The 20,425-nt window shown below is 50.0% G+C and overlaps 1 protein-coding gene across 2 annotated transcripts in view; it reads left to right on the top strand.

Moving 5' to 3' along the window:
• The window catches only part of LOC131259989 (filamin-A), a 47,966-nt gene that overhangs the window by 26,227 nt on the left and 1,314 nt on the right, over nt 1-20,425 (top strand). For both annotated transcript variants that reach the window (XM_058261610.1, XM_058261609.1), the window contains exons 10-16: nt 1,008-1,199; nt 1,270-1,489; nt 17,572-17,882; nt 17,956-18,904; nt 18,985-19,224; nt 19,490-19,680; nt 19,750-20,398. In XM_058261610.1, the coding sequence (XP_058117593.1) occupies nt 1,008-1,199; nt 1,270-1,489; nt 17,572-17,882; nt 17,956-18,904; nt 18,985-19,224; nt 19,490-19,680; nt 19,750-20,398 (2,752 nt within the window). The remainder of the gene's footprint in view (nt 1-1,007; nt 1,200-1,269; nt 1,490-17,571; nt 17,883-17,955; nt 18,905-18,984; nt 19,225-19,489; nt 19,681-19,749; nt 20,399-20,425) is intronic.

Raw genomic sequence — 20,425 nt, 5'->3', positions numbered from 1 at the left:
CTGCCGGAGCTGCGACCTCCGAATGGAACCAATTAGGCTAATTGCATTGTTCGTACGCCACATACCGCGGTACGTACAATTAGTGACGCACAATTAACTGCGCATTGCTAAGCGCGCGCGCTAAGTGTCACGCTGCACTGTGTTTTGCCTACCGATAGGCGTTTTTTTTGTCACCGCAGTGATCCTTTTCGCCCTCTTTCGTTTTCCACCCTTTTTTCGCTTCGCGTGCTCCTGCCAGACGAGCGAATAAACTCCGCCACCGAAGGGCGTGGGCGAGCAGGAGAAAATGTTATTTTTTGCCAACGGGACGAAAATTCGTCGCCCGTTATTCATCGTTTCTTCGGCGGCCGGTTCTTAAATTAGCCTCGGATCGGCCCCGGGACTCACCCGCTCCCCTTCCTGGCGCGAGAGTTCGAGAGTGGTGGCGACGGGAGGGACTCACATCTGTGCGTCCATCGGATTACGTGCAGGCCATGGCGAGGTGCACCCCTACTCACCACCTCGCTCAGGTTGCCGCGACGTAGCGGGAACCCCATGTGACACCTGTCTCCGATACGTCTTATTAATATGCGCTGAGTATGCGCCTCCGTGTAGCCGTTGGAAGGGGACAACGGGGGCAGAGGAAAGGGGAGGTGCACAAACGCAACACGACGCGCAGCGAGCAGCACCGTTTCCCTTTGAAATCGGTTTTCGCTGTTAATCGTGCTGTTCAACAGCGCGTTATTTCAAAGCTAATCCATCCGAACCATCGCCGCTGCGCCGGAGGACGGAGCGATGGCCGGTTGGACGCTGGTGGGCGACTTGCCAGAACATGCCGTTGCCATATCCGCCGGGGAGGGTTCGCGTGTCCGCACACCGTCCCGGGGCTGAAATATAGAACGACAGATGCCGAGCGCTCGCGCACGCTTTTCCCAAACGCTTCTCCCAAAAAACCCAGGGAATGACCCCATTTGTGTGTGCGCGCGTCGTCTTAATGTTCTCTTCCTCTCTCCGCCTCCGCCCCGCAGGCTGTCGAAAACGTCGAGGAGCAGGTGACGAAGAGTGCCACCAGCGCCAGCAGCACCTCCAGCAAGACCACCTCCGCGTCCGCCGTCAGCGAGAACCACAGCTACCAGCACCAGGAGTCCTACGTCGAGCAGGTGTCCTCGGTGTCCAAGTCCAAACAATACATTCAGCAGACCGCCAGCGAAGAGTTTCTCGTAAGTGTTCCCTCGGTCACCTTCCCAATCCTGCTCACTCACGTATTGCATGTTCTCCCGCCCGCGGCAGGTTCGGGAACGGCTGGTGAACGGCAAGCACGACAGCGTCTCCACCGTCAACAGCTCGATCCAGCAGTCGTCGGCGGCGAGCAGCACCACCACCACCAGCAACGCGAGCAACGGCACTTCCGAGCACGACAGCCACCATCTCAACGGGACCGCCTCCAACCGCTACCGAGCCTTCAAACTCGACCGCCTCAACACTCCGCAAACCGGTGGACTCGTAACAGGTAGGTCCTATCAGCTCGTTTGTAAGCCTTCCGTCAGTATTCGCCCGTTTAACGCCATCCCGCTTTTGACGGCCGATGAAGGACGCACGTCCCCGGCTCCGTGCCGGAAGCGTGTCAACCGCGTGCCCGTCACATTGTATGTCGTCGTTTAATGACGCCCGCTCGACCGCTCACTTGGCACCGATACATGCCAATCATTCATCTCCCCCCGGGGCGGGTGCGGGTGAGAGAAAAAAAACAAAAAAAAAAGACCACCACATTAAATACCAATCCGCGAGCGTGTGTCCCTCTTCGCGTTTATGAAGGGAATTCAAGGAATTTAAACCGTTTCCTCGCCCAAGTTGCTGACGACGCGCAGAGTCGGCACGTCAACCGAGCCGGGCGAGATGTATCTGTATCTGTTTTTTTTTTTGTTTTTCCACTGTTTCATGTCACCGTTGATGGCTCAGTGAAAGATTTATGAACTGCTTGATTGACGGGATGGGTGGCTTACCCGAATGTTTCGGACCATGTGGGAACATTAACCGGTTTTTCTTCCTCCGCCGGTATGCCGTTAATTGGCGCTTAACCATGCGGCCGGGATTTGCTTTATTGTCCTGAATATAGAACCGAACGTCTTTTGATGTACCGTGGGAAATGATATTGTACGGGAAAGGAAGAAGGTCTGCCACATGCCACATCGATTTGAAAAAAACCCGGAGCTAAATCCTGAAAACGCCTTCCTTTAGAGCGTATGCTCTGGTTTGTAGTATTTATGACACGCAGCCAACAAAGTTGTAGTAACAAGTTGCAAACAAACAACAGCACATTCCAACATACTAATGGATACACTCATCAAAAGCGCGACCGAACAGTGAAACTGAACTGAAAGTGGATTAAGCAAACAAACATATGGATCAAATGAAGAGACAAAAAGCAAAATGACATGAACGCAACCGTCCATGTGGTTGGTCCCGATCTCGATGCCGTGCCGTTCCGGTCGAAACCGCTCTCGCCCACATTCCCAACCCCATCCTGTCCATCCGGATTTTCGCGATTGTTAATACCGTGAGTAAACAACCCCCGGGCGGGCGGAGGAACATCAATTCGCATAACTGTCGCCATTTGTCGCACGGCCATCGCTCTCTCGGTGGGGTTTACGTTGTGGCGTGGATTATGACCCGATGCCCGGGACGGGCACGATCCAGCCCGGTTGCCAAACGTTCGTGCAGCCCGCTCTTCGGGTGCGCGAGTGCGATTTATTTTTCCCGACTTTCCGACTCCCGGGGGTAGATTTGACTTTCCCCCGGTCCGCATTCCGAGGCATGCCAGCTGCCGGCGTTCGCTTACGTAACCGCTTGTTTGATTGGGCGAAGGGACCCGGCTAACGATCCAGGAAGCCGGTCGCCAACCGCCGCCGAGCGTCTTACGTGCGGAAGAAAAATAAATCTGTTCCCATTCCCGTGCCGCAACACGGGGTTCGTTTCGGCTCCGCGACCGATTAATTATGGAAATAACTCACCGCGCGCAATTGGTCGGTTCCCTTTTTTCCTTCGGAAATGATACTGTCCGATCTCGTTTTTCGAACAAAAATCCGTTTACTACCGAGCGCTGGGAGTTTGTTTTAGGCGCTAGAGTCGGGAAAAAAGAAAACGAAACGCAACATGAAAAGATTATTTATCTTCCCGGGCGACTGGCGCGGTGTTCCGGTCGTGATTCGGTTCGTTCAAATACTAATTTCCAACTCTCGAATTGGGACGAATTGGACAGAAGAAAAGCGAATCGGGTAGGAAAATCCGCACAGGATAATAGACACAGAACGCGACGCGACGCCCCGTGTCCGGTTGCAAACGGCGGAGTTTTTAATCGTGCCCGGTTGGATCATCGTTTCCGTGCACATTGCTATTTCCCTCCATTGACGGATGACGCCAACACTTCACCGAGCGATCATGAAAGATTCGACGAAAGCGATTTGTTTTTTTGGTGTTTGTTTTCCCGCTGAATATCTTTCCCGATCTTTGTCTTATATTTTTCCCCACGAGTTTGAAAGTTCTTCTTGAACAACTTTGTGCCGGGCCGTTTTTCTTTTTACGTGCTATGTGAACACACATCCTTTGCGCTTCGTTTACCGAACCGTGTTTTTCCTCTTCGTTGAGAGTGTGTCCGCTCGGTGCAAGATGCCGTGCGGGTCACCTGGGGAGGTCAATTAAAATTTCACGAACATTCCCATCGACGAGATCTCGTAGATCGCAGGCCGAACAGGTGCGCGCCCGCCTTGTCTCCGCCGGGCGACTTACGATCGGGCGAAACGGATGAATCTATCTGCGCGTTTTTCTTGCTGTCTTGCTTGACACGTTGCACTTTATTGCTGCTCCGAAGGAGACCGATCAAACACTGGAGCAGAGCGGTCCTCATTTGAGCGGATCTGATAGCAAGCCCCAAAAGGGTGGTCGGGGAGAAATCGCCCAGATTTTTCCGACCCGAGCTGGACCAATCTGGACCGGGGCATCTCTGGAAAGCTCGTCACAAATGTCGTTCGCTCTCGCTCAAATGTTGCGCCCGGTGAAAGTGTCCCCCGAGGGGGGAAACCCCAAGGCGACCGAATCTCTGGGATTTATCATGCGGGATGCGGCAAGGGGACATCGTTCAAAGCCGGCCAATCGCTCGCACACGGCGTGCTGGGCGCGATATAAATATCCGCTCCGGACACAGTCCAGCGGTGGCCGAGGCGCGGGGAATGGGACGCGGAGAGATGGGTCCCTCGCGCGTCCCGGGGGCTATAAAAATTTCGTCCACAGCTGTCGGTGGAAAGAGTTAGCGCTGGCCAACGGGCGTATCACACTCTGGCGGGGACAGTTTGAATATCGCCGAGTTTTTATACGAACAGGAGGGGAGGAAAAAAAAACCGAAACACCCCTCATCATGACACGCACAGACCGTCGGATGATGGAAGATGGCCGGACCATGGCCACGTTGGCATAGTTGAAGTGAATCGGCCCAAAGGTATGCTGAGCCCGTGATGCGGGTTCTATTTTTCGCCGAGAAGCTTCCTTTTTTCTCCCGGATTTTGTCAGCGGAGGCAACTTCCTAAGGTTGTCGTTGTTCTTGTCGTTGGAGAGAACATAAAATACGACACAAAAAGAGTGATTTGGACGGATTCTCACCCTCCCCAACCCCGTCACCAGGCCGTGTTTCTGGTTGTTCTTCCCCGGGCGGAAAATCATCACACGTACGATTTATGAAAATTATGGCACATTTCGCGTACAATTCTCCCGACCCTAGGCTGTTTCGTGTCTGCGCTATGACGCAACAACGTCTTTATGCCAGGACGGCATCTTCACCGACATCCGTCTTGCGGCGAAATGAATGGTTTTGTTCCCGAAATTTTTCATTGGAGTGTGCGAAACGAAAGCAAAAAAAAAACAAACATTTGAAATTCGATTACACACCACCTCTGGTCGCCTTGCTTTTGTTAGAGCCTCACCGCTTGGTGGAGCTTTCGGCCAACCCGTTCCACGATGGAGACGCCCGGTACCTGGTGGTCTCGGTGGTTGGCGATATTTATCTCCGTCCGTTCTTTTCCGACGGCTTCCAACGACGGCCGGAGCGCCATCCGGCGGGAGTGATGCATCGTGGCAGCTGTGAAGGTCATTAGGGTGGTCATAAATCACCGCAGGTGCTTCAAGCCGCCGGATGGCCGATCGAGCGGCTCCGGAGAGTTGTGTGTGTGTGTGTGCTGTCATGTGCGGTTCCTTCTTCAAAACCATAATCCGGTCGGTTTTCTATGAATACCAACAGGTTGTAGCTGCCGGTGAACGTTTTGTTCATGTCTGAGCTGGTTTACAGATTGAATCATACTCAGTTTACAGATTGAAGCAACGGAAAACTAATTGAATTTTGATCCAAAAGTCGTTTCGAAAAATCTAATCGAATGTAATAAAGCCTTTTAAATGTAAATAGCAACTAAAAGGGGCTTTCCTCTGCTGTAATACGATTGCATTCCGTTACTATGCGCAGCTCCGTCAAGCGACACGCGTATCCATCGATCTCGCTCGGGGCGCGCAACGTTGTGGAAAAACATCAAGGCACGTCCGAGGCCGTAATCCCTTTGAATCTCATCAATTAAACATTTTCTCCCTCCTCGGAGGCGACCCTTCGAGCGCTGACGGCCGGAACTGGTTTTCCCGCCCCGGATGGCGGCCGTTTGCCAACATCCGTCGTCCCGGGCCGGGCAGCTGACATCGGTGTGTACCTGTGGTGTGCCTTCAACCCCGCGTTTTCGTTCCCCCACCCATGCCCTTTTGCCGTGTAATTTATTGTACAATTTGTCACCGTGCGACCGAACCGGGCTGGCGCGAGCCAGCACTGATCCGATCGATCCGCCCGCGGGAAGGACTCTCCGTGCGGAAGCAGTATCATGTTGTGCTACACTTAGTGCACTGTGCACTGCAGTGTACGCTCTTTCTCACCCCTCTCAGCCCCGGGCCCTGCTCACCTGGTCTTGCATACCGGGCACGATCGGTTCCAAAGCCGAGAAACATCCGCACGAATCCGTGTCCGATGAAACTATTATTAGCACCTCCGGTGAGGGGCGGGACGGACGGAACGTGTCGTTGTCCTTACCGTGTTCGGCAGGTTTTGCGAGCCGCAAATCTTGCCCGTTGGCCGTTCCCTTCAAGCACTGCATCTGTTCGGATGCTCGTGGCGTTGGCTGGCGAAACGCGAACTATGTTTCCCACAACACGCGTCCTGACACCTCGTCTTTTGCCGCAACGATACGACGAACGCCAATGGAAAGCGTCGTGTTCCAAATGATGGGTGCGAAAATTGTCACCTACACACGATGGACGGTGCACGATGTTCCAAATGGCCTTGCTTCGTGCAGTACCAGTTCAATGATCAACCAGCTCGGTGATGATGTTTGCACTGAGGAGGATCATCGGGATAGCGAAGGTCCTAGTGTGAACGTTCGATTTCTCTATATCTTTCCTGTTACAGAGATTTAATCTGTGATGAAAATGTGATCAACAAAGATATTCATTCATTAGTTTTTACTCAATTTATAATGTTACATTTATTACTTGCTTCAGCTCACTCTTCTTGATGAAATCTATATTTATAAAATTATTGTGTCACGATGTTAGTGTTTGAAATCCTCCTAAACGGCTGAACCATTTTTAATCAAATTTTCACACATGTGAATAGGTATTTAACTATATTTCACGTCTGGAGCTACCTCCTTTTTTAATTAGTTACTATTAGCTATCGCCATACATTGATTTGTTTGTTTACATTCAGCAATGACATATGCAGTGTAATTTCAACTCGCAGGTATAAACGGTCACAGCAGTTTCGCAGAGCGTGCTGAGTTGATTTGGAACAAATTGTTGTTTTTCAATAACAACAAATAATCTTTGTAATTTGTCGGTAATAATAACTGATTTTGTTTAGTTTTGGTATCTATGACATATGAGTGAACGCAAACATCGAAGTTTTTGAACTCTTTAACTTTTACAGAGCATGGCACCTATAGAGTTAACAATCAAAATGCGTTGTCAAAACCCAAATTTTATCAACAGTTGTATGGAGTTCAAAAAATATTCAACCGAGCCAGCTAGTATTTTGTAAACTGCAACCACGTGACCCTTCGTTTGCGTGCCGCGATTTCCATTCCACTTGCATTGCGCAAGACGCGCTCGTCTGCGGCTCGATGTGCCGTTGATAAAGATGTTACTTGCGCGAATTAATGATCACGAAACGGAATCTGCCCGAGGCGGCATTAATCCGGGCGCAGCGAATTTTTCACGGATCACTATCACCATCGTGTCCGCCGGCGTTCCCCTGGTCCGAGCCATGTCATGGTTTTTATTTTTATCTTATTGTATCAAAACCATTCGCGTGCTCACGTCCGTGACGTCCATGGAACCGCGCCCTTAGTGGCCCTGGCCCACGGTCGGCGGAAAATGTTAATTAAATCACCAGCAAATAGTATTTTAATTAAAGCGACCAATTTGTGTCGACCAGCGCCGACGGCAGTATCCTTTTTCCGCCGGCCTGGAGCGGCCCCGGCTGGTTGCGTGTAATTTATGCCGCTACGGTGCACGGTCAGATAAATATGTGGAAATGCAACCCCCGAGCGACGATCGTTAAAGACCCGCCCGGAGGTCGGGAAAAGGCCTTCTGAATGAAATATTTTTCCCCGAGCAGCAGATCAACATGGAAATTGCTCTTATCTGTTTTTGAAAATTGGGTTATCGTTATCGTTTCATTTTTAGCGCTGAATTGATTTTCGACCTGTTTAATTTGCGTTAAATTGACGTTCGAGGCGGCAATCATCGCTAATCATCGCAGGCGGCAATCATCGCTAAGGCGGCAATCATCGCGCGCGGCATCTCAAAATTATAACCAATTTTTAGAATGACATCAATAAGCATCAAACCATAATTAAGTTTGCATTCCTATCCATCATTGCCCATTGCACCCATGACGCACAGCAACAGTTTTCTATTTTCCACTCTTCCCCATCAATCGAATGGTTTTCCCGGTGTCACCATTTTTGGATACGGCTCGAAACGAATGACTAACTAAGGATGTCTGCTTAGTGTCTTTTATTTTGCAACATTCCACCCCCGTCCCCCTTCCAAATGTGGACATCCACGTCAGATTGTTGGCCACTGCCACGTCATCAAATCAGCGGTTCTGTCAGCCATTTTGTGGAACCGGCTGTCACGCGACTAACCATCATCCGGCGATGATGACGGCAACGATTAGCTTTTTCAGCATTTCTTTTCTAAGCCGAATTGGAAGCAACCTCTGCTGCGGCAATGTAGAACGCTTGGAAGTAGCTCCTCCACGACTAGCGTTTAGTTTAAAAATCTCGTTAGAATTGGTAAGAGTCACCGTGGAGTTTAGTTGTATTGTATATTTTCCCGTCTCACTATGTAACGTTCGATCTCGCACCTCCCCAGTTTTTTTTCCCTCCACTCGGTCGATCCGGGCACGACTAAGGAGGAGGGGAGGTTAAAGGGTGCCGAACGAAGCGCCGAGAGGTGGCGCTGTATCCGTCCAGGGGTTGCGCAGTTGTCACCGGTTTCGTCGGCTCCAAAAATATATATATTTATATCGTCAACCACTGAGCGCTGATGGCATCTCACGATCGCGATGGAACGGAAGGACGCAGGGTGGGAAATCAAACGGAGCAACGAGGTGAAGGAGGCAGGAGAGGGAGGGGAGGCATGGTGGAAGATCAAGTCAACATATGTACTGGGGCCGGGTGCTCTGCTTTGTAGCCGTTTCGAACCCAGCGACGCGCGTATGCTCTTCGAGGACGTCGCGCGCACCCGGCTCGTTATAAAAATGCATAAATTTATGATCCACCCAAGGCTGATGGGCAACGGGCAAAGCGATGCCGAAATTCCGAAACCGACCGGAAAAAGCAGGGGTAAAAGCAAGATATAAAATATTGGGTGAAAGAAGATAAAAAAGGCATTTTACGAAAATTCCGTTCGCATCGGAAGCGTAAATATTTTACCGAATGCAAATTTATGTGAATTTTTCCCACAGCGTCAATCGGTTTGCAGAGCATCGTAAATGCATTTATTTTTATTTTTAACTCAATATGAAAATATCCGTTACGTCTTGCTTCTTAAGCGTATGAAGCACGTGTTGTTATAACGCGTGGTTGAATTCGAATTTTAAAATCCCATTGCTTCAAACGCAATCCACACACACACAGACACACAACGATCGATCGATCGATCAAAGAGAAATGACACATTTTCACCTTGTTACCGGTCTGTGAAAAATCCTAAACACCCACCCATGGCTCCGATTTTCCGATGTTCCGGAAAAAAACGCTCTCGCGTCCAGTGGAGCTCGAGTCGCGCGTTTTGAAATCAAACGAAAAGCGAAAAGGAAAAACCGTCAAAGAAGGTCGTCAGAAGGCAGTAGTTGTAGCGCAGGAATCATGCTCGGCTTCCTGTCTGCAAACTTACGGTGGAAAACGGGTCACCGGGCGCTCGGATCGCTTATTCCGGTGTCGAAATATGTGTCACTTTCTGCTCGGAAACTCCAAACTGAAAATTTGTAACATTTTCCTCAACATTCGAGCAGCAGGGGGGGAGAAGAGGGTAGGATGGGGAGAGAAAGACGCGACAGTTTAGTATTTTCCATGTTTTTATTTTTCTTTTTCTCGTGGGCAAAAATGTCGTCCGATCCGAAATTTCCGACCCGACATCGGTTCCGAAATGGAAAAAGGCAGGCTAACCGCGACCCTACTCGCTCTCGTTTCGCTGATCGTCGTCCAGCCCGTCTCGGTGGGTATGTGCGTGTGCGTTTTCGTATGGCCGTGCACAGATGAGGCGGAAATATATTTTCATATTTTCTTCGCACCTCCAACCGCACCGCGCACCGATCGTTCAAACCGATGTCGATCCTTCGCCCCCGAAAAAAAAAGCAACGCCCGGACGATCTCGGGTTAGCGCTCCGCTTCGTGGCCGCTCCAAAGTTTTGGGTGTGGGTTCGTGTCGGTGGAAATGTGGAAAAATTCTCTCCCCTTTCGACGCGCCGGTGAGTGATCATCGTCGTAAAGTTTTATTTTGCAAATGAATCAAAAGAAAAACCGGGCCAGCACGAACCCGAAATCGAACAAGCGAGAAGGAGCACGATCGAGCGTGTCTTCGCCTTCTCCTGTGAGCAGAGGACAAGACACACACACACACACACGCACACGAGCTGGCAGGCGAGGGTGGCCGCGCTCGTTGGACGCGCAGCGCAGCTGGAAGCTGCTGGCGATCCTCGGAAAACACCTCGGAATCTCGTGCCCGGTCGTCGCGTTTATCAGTTGACGTTCGGTTTTCAGCTCATCAGCACACGCGCTCGGTGGCAGGCTCGCACTTCGGGTTTTTTTGTTTTTGACTTTTTTTTGTTCCATTTGTACTTGGCGAAATTGATTTGGTGTCCCGCCCACACACACACACACACCCAATTACACACGGATCGAAGCACGAATTACAGTTTGGAATCCCGTTTTGGAGCGCGACGGCAGTGAGCGTGCGTGTGTACGGACGTGCGTGAGTGTGTCCTTTGGTGTACATGCTGGTGTGTATGTGCGTGCGTTCGTGCCGCAATATCCGGTAGTGTTCCGGGGGTTTTTTTCCCCCTCGCTGCGGAAAAGCCCAGTGGAAAGCCCGCGGAGGAGGGTGCTCCAGGAAAAAATAGGAAGGAAAAAAGAATCAAGCGTGTGATTTTTTTTTTTTTTTTGGGGTATAGCAACGGGGACCAATCGGTCATTGCGACAGTGTCTAGTTCGAGGTAAGGGATGTCCTAAGCATCCTTTAACATGTGACGAATTTGGTTTTTCATTAGTTTCAATCGAGTGATCTTTTTCGTGGATTTTGTTTCGAACAAACGAAGTGAATTCGTCCTACGGGAACTTCCTCTAAAGGACATTCCATCTGGACAGTTCGGTGGGGGGAGAAATAAAAACTGTGTGCACATTCCACCTGATAGCGACGGGAAAATGCAACCACACCTAAATCTGTTTTGTACTCAAGTGAAACGGTGTCCTCTAGTGTTGGTGCTAAATTCCGTAACATAATATATCGAGGATGTATATGGATCTCGCTGTTCGCGACACCGTTTGCCAGTGATGCCGCCAGGATTACTGTATTCCACTGTGGTTGCTGCAGCTGTTGGGAAATCCACGATCATGTGTTCTTAGCACTGTGTCACGCAAAAATATAGTATAAAGCATTAGGATCGATGTGCAACATTGTGGCAAGAAATTATTTTTCCTCATTTTTCCCTTGAAAAGAGCTTTCCTTGCTTGTTTATTTCCTTCTCTATTGCTCGTTCAACTGTCCATCTTTCCCGATAGCGATGCTCTTAGTATTCATACTTCCATTCGGAAAAAAAAGATCTAGTGCGTAGAAAGAACTTCTGTAACCGATATTTCTGGACTGTCTCCGCCATTTTGTCCCAAAAGTGTCGGTTTCGATTCGGTTCGGATGTCGGTTTAGTGTTGCGTCGTTCGAGGAAAAATCCGACAGCTGCCCCTCCGCGCACCACATGACCCGTACACACACACACATATACACACACAAACACTCTTACACACGACGACATTAACTTGGAGCAGCATCCTGGCCGCATCCTGGCGTGGTGGACGTGTTTGGTCTCCGTTTCTCGCTCTCTCTCTGCCTCTCTCTCTCTCGAGCGAGGAGGATCGAGCTTGGAGACCCAAAGTGACACGCACGAACACATTCCCCTCCCCAACCCCGCCGCGCCCAGGGTGTAATAGCGTATCGGTTTTCACTCCACTCAGCGGCACACGGTTAGGTTTAAGACACAACCGGTTCGCGTTCGACGAGCGATTTCGACGGGAACGGTGCAGACCAAAAGGATACGCCGGAACGCGGGTGTGCAGAAGCGGCAGTAGTTGCAGCAGCAGCAGCAGCAGCAGTCTTGGGCAGCAGAAACGGGCGACACGAGTTCCCGTGCATCGAATTTTCCCCCCCAGCGCCACCCAGCGGGCTTAAGCGATCATGTGGTGCGACGAGGAGGAGCCGATTTCCGAACCGGTCGAAGCGTCATGGGAGGAGCACAGTCAGTTCTATCGAAGCTTTCCGCGCTTCATGTCGGTGTCGGAGCACGATCGGCGCGAGACGGTCCGGGTGTTCTTCATCGAGCAGGACGTGCCGGAGGTGGAAAACCCGACCATCGACTTCGTCCCGACCAACATGCTGAACGCAATCTTTCTGCACACGCACAAAGGTAACGCCGTCGGGGAAGGATGGAAGTCAAAGAGAAGGAGAGCACGGAGCAAGGGAAACGAAGGGTGGTGGAAGCGCCAGTGGCCAACGGTTAACCGAGGAAGAAAGCCTTGCAAAATAATGCCTTTACCAAACATGTTTCCATTTACAGGAAGCGTTTATTTGGAATTTAAAATTAGCTTAAAATTAGCAGCTCTCACAAATATTTGTATAAGAGAAGTCCCTAGTTTGAATCGGTCATTTCAAACATCACAATAAATTTAACACGCGTAAAAGAAAGCTATTTATGCTTGTATTGTGATTAAGGCGGGAATATTTCTCTTTTCCCACCGTTTAAAAATCCATTCAAAATAATCGCCCTCATTCTAAATGGACGACAGGAAATTTACGACCTCAATGAGCACGTTCCTTGGGCACTCATGGCAAGATCGCGGGGACTGCCACTTGATCGACGATTAAACCTCTTGTGAGGCATAAAGTACGCTTCATTCGGAACCGACGGTGCGCTTGGCGCGATCGCGTGCCACTCACGAGCAGAAGGAAAACCGAAACGAACCACAGGAAAATACCAACGCCGTCCGATTCCGATCAACGCTCGGCGCACAAACGGCGGCTCGTAGGACCCTTCACAGGCGACGCGCGCGGAAACTTGTTGATTTCCGAACACTTGAAAATAATCCCTCAAATTAACGGCGCTTCACCGACGGGTAAGCGTGTTTCCCTCGGCGAGAAAAACGATCTCCAAGGGATTCGGCCGCGTGTGGGGAAAACCCATCATGGCTGTTTAATCGTTCTCAACAAGTTTCCCGCTTTGGGGCACGTTCGCAGGGAAACGAATTCGATACTCGCAGATCGAAAGATGGGGGGGGGGGGGGTCGGTGCCGGGGGGGGGGGAATCTGGCGCATTGAGTGCTAAAATAAACAGCACTTGCTTCGTGCCAACATAATACTCAAAACCAGGTGGTCCACTTTGGGGCAAACAAACTCGCGTGCTCTCGAGGGCGGTGGAAAATATTGTGATGGAAATATTTTGACCTTGGCTTACAGACTACCGTAACGGTTATATACTGGCCACAATCGTTGCCACACTGTATCATTGCACGCTGCGACAACCTAAATGGTACGTGCTTTTTGGGATCGGAACTTCGTAGTTGTGGTGACTCTTGCTTTAGGTGAAACACGTGCGTCGTGAAAAATAAATACTATATGACGTTTTGGAAACCGATATGAAAAAATATTAGACGTGTTTAGTGAACATTGAACAACAATGAAACTGTGAGGTTTTAGCTGACAAATTAGCAGTTTTGTCTGAGATCGTTTATTACGATCTGCATCAAACAACGAAGATTTATTTTATTATTTCTCTTATACTAGTAGGATATGTTGGACTTTATTTGTTTTAAACTACAATCTTCTTTATTTTTATTCTCCAAAAACGATCGTAATTACTCTACACAGTATTTGAACGTAGTTTTAAATATGTTGTTTAGTTTTTCGAGAAATTAGTTCGCTTCCATCGAGTTTCGAAAGGATTAATTTTAACGTTAGCTACATTTTCTACAAGACGATCGTAGAAATTTCAATAATATAAAAGTTCAATTTTATCACTTGTGTGTGTGCTGATAATGTCGAATATTATTGAAGATAATTTGTTTTATTTTCCATTGGTTTGATATTCTATGAAATTTTCGAAGAATTGGACAAATTTTTCCATTTTTCACACCGGCCTTTAGTGGTTCTTTTCCCACCACTTGAGAAGTACAAGCCCAGCATCATAATTTATGAGCATCTTTCACGCACCGTTACACTCTCGCAGCTGCACACACGATCGCGCTACACTGTGTGACCCTATGGTCACACACACGCGCACCCCCATGAGCTCATTGCCACGCCACCGAGCCAGATGAAATAATAAATTTCCGTTTTTTTTTTCATCCACCAAAACTTGATCATTTCTTTTGGAACCGAGTGGAAAACACCTCGCTTAAGTCCGGTTCCATTTTTCCGCCCATTTTTCATCCCCCCCGCGGGGTGGGGCACAATGTTGGAAGCATCGTCCACGATCGATCGATCCACAAGAGTGTTCCTTATGTATATATATGTGTGTGTGTGTGTATGTGCCTGGCGAACATTGCAAACGTACCATGGCGAACGATTTCGTCGCCCATTACCTACATTTCATCCAAATGATTTCGAAAACGGGTCCGAAAAATAATGCCACGTTCTCGAGGAACGCCCGGTCCTCACGATTTGACTTAAAGCGGGCGCCTGGTGCCGCGTAGATCTCGAGAAAGGAGTGGAAAACATGCGCCACATTATGTTGCGGATCGTTAATAAAAGATATACAACCGTAGCGCGATGGAAAGGCAATGTTGCTAAACCAAGCGAAATGTGTGATAAAAATGTGTACAATGATTTATTTTTCCCGTTTTATCGGTTACGGAAACGTTCTACCTTATTTAATATAATACAATAACCCTTTTCTATGTATGTTAATTTTAGGTGGTTTATTTAAAATCTCTTATTGTTTTCAAAACCTCATAACTTCTGTCAAAAATCTCTTCTGAATGGTAGATACTAATTTCCCTAGGGTTTTTTTGCGTAATATTCGACCCCGCCAGCCCATCCCCACCCATCCCCGATCCGACACGCGATCGTGCCGAATAAATTGTATTTCTTATCCGACGCCATCGGATCAGGAAACTAAACAATCCAATAAAATCTCATCGAACGGTGGCATAAACAACGGGCCCGCGGAATGTTTACTCGTTAGTGTTCATCTTTACACATTCGGCTTATGATTGGCCGTTTTTCGGCGCGCGGAACTGCGGTGCGTGTGGGAAAAGCGTGTGCTGTTTAGGTGGCGAGTGTGGTACATAACCTCACTCCTCCGATTCCAGCGCTCGGAAAAGCGCCCAGCACAAGTGAATAAACATCCGAGTGGATTTGGTTTTAGGTCCATTTTCTTTCACATCTTCGGTGCGACCTTGCACCGTTATGTTGTCGACGTGGACGGTTGAAAAACATTGCAATGAAGCTTGTTTTGGGGGGTGTTTTGGTGAAAATGGAATACTGGACCTTGCTCGATACTTTGTCTGTTATCCGTTGTGCCGGTGTCTACTAATGTGCTAGCGACGATCGAGCTCCAGAGGACACGATTCAACCGTTTCATGACACACGCCAACAAGATGGATGCCGCTTTTCCGGGTAAAAGGAGGTGCACGGGAAGCCGGGAAAAGAAACACACAATCTCGCCCACCGTGATATGCGTCATGTTCAACAACAACGGGCGGGCCAGAGCGCTTGCTACGACAAATAAACAAACAGACAGACCTACAAAAACAATAGTCCATGTGCGTCTTTTAGTGGGACAAGACTCACTTCCGTCCTCCATCCATCGCCAAATGCACGAACTCGCTGAAGTTGATAGCTCTCCTCCGATTGGCGTGGAATAAAAGTTTGAATATAAATCATATAAAATTTCATCCAACGTTCAAATAATTTTAAATTTTCATTGAACCAAACTTAATAAATAAATATTGGGTAAGTCGAAGAAAGCAAACGTCTCATGGTGTTGATCCTCTTAAAATTACCGCAAAAGAAAACCCTGGGTCAAATCGTAGTAGATCGTTTGCATTTTTTGTCTTTGGGATCCGCTTGGGGCGAGATAGGGACAAGGTGACGCACGCCCGAAGGCCAACGACAATTTGGTCGCCCGGGTTTTGTGTGAGCGTGTGAGTTTGCATGACCTGCATCGAATGATACTTCCAAACCCTCGGGGCGGGGGTGAAATTTTTGAAGATCCATCCAAATAAATTGTGCCAAAAAAACAACAGGTGTAGCCAATATGTATCCCCACGGCGCAGGAAAATCCATATCGCCGGAACAACCCCGAACCGAAGCGAACGCTCGGAAAGAAGAAGCAGAGAGATAGAGGGAGGGGGGGGGACTTTCAAAACGCAAACGCAAAACGTGGCCGACCATCGGGGCCGAGTAAGCTCGAAGGAATTTTTATAAAAATACCCCTGGAGTGGATCACACTTTGCGCGTTCATTATGCGATGATGGTGGCGATGATGGTCGTAATGAAAACAGGGACGGAAAAGTGGGAAAACCTAACGCCGAAAGAGAAGTGGGAAACAATGTTGCGTAACGTGTTGTTTCCCGCGCCTTGGGAGGGGAGGAAACGATCACCGTGTCGAGGGTGTCGTGGTTGAGATGAAAGTTGTTTAGATGGACTTTCTTCTCGAATTATGAAATGAATATTTAGTTAACTGGACCTAGTTTTGTTTCTGCGCGATTGGATTCAACTGGTCTCCAGGCGATGTGTTAAGAAAATCCCCAATTCTGAGCCAATTTATTCCAAACCAAATCGTACGATCGCCCATTTGGAGTTTGCTAATCAACTTTCACAAAAAATGGAACACAGATTGCACCAAACTGCACCGATTGCAAGATTGCACCGAACTGAGATCGGAGATTAAACTGTGAAACAATAATTAGAAATCCAAAGATATATTCGTTTGGAAACAAATTAATTCAAAGCACTACAAAATAAATTCAAAACAGATTCACGTAAATAAGTAGAGGTACAGAAGGGCTACTATGGGAAAATCCATTCCATCCGATTATACACTCTTTTCCACGATCTTTTATTCGGTTTGATTGAGAATATACTAAACATAGGAAAGGAATTGCTATTCGAAGGTACCGCGATAGCAAGTGGACTGATCTTTCCCCTACACGAAGGATTTTCAAATCAGAGCAGAGAGTTATGTTCAAAAATATATGTAAAGAGTTATAGCCTAAATGATTTTAACACGTTGACTGCCATGCCTATCATTTTTTATAGCCAGCTGTCATTAGTTTCAAAAAGATTTTGTCCCATAAATAAATGAAAATAACCTTAAAACTAATAGTAATATTTAATACCAATTCTGTGGAAGCTAAGTTTTTGATTAGCCTTCAAAAATCGTCGGTTTAATGAATGTTATAAACAAATTTTACTAAAATATATTGTAAAAAAGTGTGCTAAAAACGCTTGGCAGTCAACGTGTTAACAACTAATTTCAACAAATTTTATTACTTAGAAGGACATCCTGTACTAAAAAAAATGGAGTACAATAAAGCCTGATCCTGATGACTGAGGACAATATGTGGGAAACATTGTGTTTCAAACAAAAACTATAAGCAACCAATGATACTTAATTTTAAACCATATTACAATTCCTTTCATTTCTACTAAATGTCCTACATCTGTTCCACCACATGGAAGCTTTCGATGGTCCGACCCTAAGTAGTAACGCTGAGTTTCATGTTTCGTTTCTTGTAGCTGAAGTCAAGATGCCCAGCGGAGAGGTAGACAAGCCGGTGATCGACGACAACCACGATGGCACCGTATCCATTCGGTACGACCCGAAGGAGGAGGGCATCCATGAGCTGGCCGTCAAGTATAACGGCGAGCACGTGCAGGGTTCGCCGTTCAAATTCCACGTCGACTCGATCTCGTCCGGCTACGTGACGGCGTACGGGCCGGGTCTGGTGCACGGCGTTACCGGCGAGCCGGCCCAGTTCGTCATCTCGACCAAGGGTGCCGGCGCCGGCGGCCTGCAGATGGCCGTCGAGGGACCAAGCAAGGCTGACGTAAGGCGGCGAAGCTCGCGAAGGTACTGGAGCTCCCAATTTCTAACACCCAGATTTTTCTCCCTTCCCGCAGATCACCTACCACGACAACAAGGACGGCACGGTGTCGGTGTCGTACCTGCCGACGGCGCCGGGCGAGTACAAAATCACCGTCCGGTTCGGCGACAAGCACATCAAGGGTTCGCCGTACTTCGCCAAGATCACCGGCGAGGGCCGCAAGCGCAACCAGATCTCGGTCGGCTCGTGCTCGGAGGTGACGCTGCCGGGCGTGATCAGCGATAACGATCTGCGCTCGCTGAACGCCTCCATCCAGGCGCCGACCGGGCTCGAGGAGCCGTGCTTCCTGAAGCGCATGCCGTCCGGCAACATCGGCATCTCGTTCACGCCGCGCGAAATCGGCGAGCACACGGTGTCGGTGAAGCGGCTCGGCAAGCACATCGCCAACTCGCCCTTCAAGGTGAACGTGTGCGAGCGCGAGGTGGGCGACGCCAAGAAGGTGGTGGTGACGGGCGGCGCGCTGAAGGAGGGCAAGACGCACCAGGACAACGTGTTCTCGGTGGACACGCGCAACGCCGGCTACGGCGGTCTGTCGCTGTCGATCGAGGGCCCGAGCAAGGCGGAGATCCAGTGCACGGACAAGGACGACGGCACGCTCAACATCGCGTACAAGCCGACCGAGCCGGGCTACTACATCGTCAACCTGAAGTTCGCCGACCACCACGTGACGGGCTCGCCGTTCACGGTGAAGGTGTCCGGCGAGGGCACGAACCGGCAGCGCGAGAAGATCCAGCGCCAGCGGGACGCCGTGCCGGTCACCGAGGTCGGCAGCCAGTGCAAGCTGACGTTCAAGATGCCCGGCATCACGTCGTTCGATCTTTCCGCCACGGTCACGTCGCCCGGCGGCGTCAGCGAGGACGCGGAGATCCAGGAGATCGAGGACGGCCTGTACGCGGTGCACTTCGTCCCCAAGGAGCTGGGCGTGCACACGGTTTCGGTCAAGTACAAGCAGATCCATATTCCCGGTACGTGCTCGACCAGCCCGAGTTCCGCGCATCCCGTGACCTTTCGCTAACTCGGTGCCATCTCATTCGCTATCTTGCAGGATCGCCATTCCAGTTCACCGTCGGCCCGCTCAAGGATACCGGTGCGCATCTGGTCAAGGCCGGCGGTCCCGGTCTCGAGCACGGCGAGCAGGGTGTGCCGGCCGAGTTCAACGTGTGGACGCGCGAAGCCGGCGGCGGCACCCTGGCCATCTCCGTCGAGGGTCCCAGCAAGGCGGAAATCGAGTTCAAGGATCGCAAGGACGGCTCGTGCGACGTGTCGTACGTTGTCAGCGAACCAGGTAAGCTTCCCCCACTTTAATGGCGACATAAATCCTTAAATCTGTCTCTCATCAGGCAAACTGCAAATGTGTCCTCAGTTCCTCAAAAGGAAACTCTTTCTCTTTGCTACTAAAACTGTACTAAAACATTGTGGCAGTAAATAGCGTGTTAAATTAATCCTCAGTTAGGGGGAAAGAAAGAAATTTTCTCACAAATTCTTACCACTAAATCCATTTTAGAACAGCATTGTACTAAAAGTGTATTGTTTCCGCCCCCGTTTTGCAGGAGACTACCGCATCGGCCTGAAGTTCAACGATCGCCATATTCCGGACTCGCCGTTCAAGGTGTACATCTCGCCGGCCATGGGCGAGGCGCACAAGCTCGAGGTGGCTCAGTTCCCGACCGGTCTGCAGGCCGACAAGCCGGCCCAGTTTATGGTGCGCAAGAACGGCGCCAAGGGTGAACTGGACGCGAAGGTAAGCCGCAGCGGGGTTGAGGGCAACCAAAGGGTATCGGGACCTAATCGAGCACTTTCGCTATGCTAGGTTGTGGCACCGTCGAACAACGAGGACGACTGCTTCATCCAGCTGATCGACCAGGACCAGTACTCGGTGCGATTCTACCCGCGCGAGAACGGCATCCACGCGATCCACGTCAAGTTCAACGGCGTGCACATACCCGGCTCGCCGTACCGCATCAAGGTCGGCAAGGACGACGTGGACCCGGCGGCGGTGCACGCCTCGGGCAAGGGTCTCGGCGACGTGAAGACGGGCGAAAAGACGGACCTGATCATCGACACGTGCAATGCCGGCGCCGGCACGCTCGCCGTCACCGTCGACGGCCCGGCCAAGGTCGCGATGGACTGCACGGAGGTGGAGGAGGGCTACAAGGTGCGCTACACGCCGCTGCTGCCCGGCCACTACTACATGACGATCAAGTACAACCAGATGCACATCGTCGGCTCGCCGTTCAAGATCAAGTGCACGGGCGACAGCCTGGCGGAGGCGGGCGGTCAGGAAACGTCGTCCGTCATCGTCGAGACGGTGGCGAAGGTGTCGAAGGGTGGCAACCGGACCGGCGTCATCCTGCCGATCTTCAAGTCGGACGCCAGCAAAGTCCAGTCGAAGGGAATGGGTCTCAAGAAGGCGTACATGGGCAAGCAGAACCAGTTCACGATCAATGCCGGTGACGCGGGTAAGTGTTTATGGGTGTGCGGATTGG

Source organism: Anopheles coustani, chromosome 3, assembly GCF_943734705.1.
Source record: "Anopheles coustani chromosome 3, idAnoCousDA_361_x.2, whole genome shotgun sequence".
Lineage (NCBI taxonomy): Eukaryota > Metazoa > Arthropoda > Insecta > Diptera > Culicidae > Anopheles > Anopheles coustani.
Note: the sequence above shows the minus strand (reverse complement) of the source record. Positions and strands in the feature narration are given on the sequence as shown.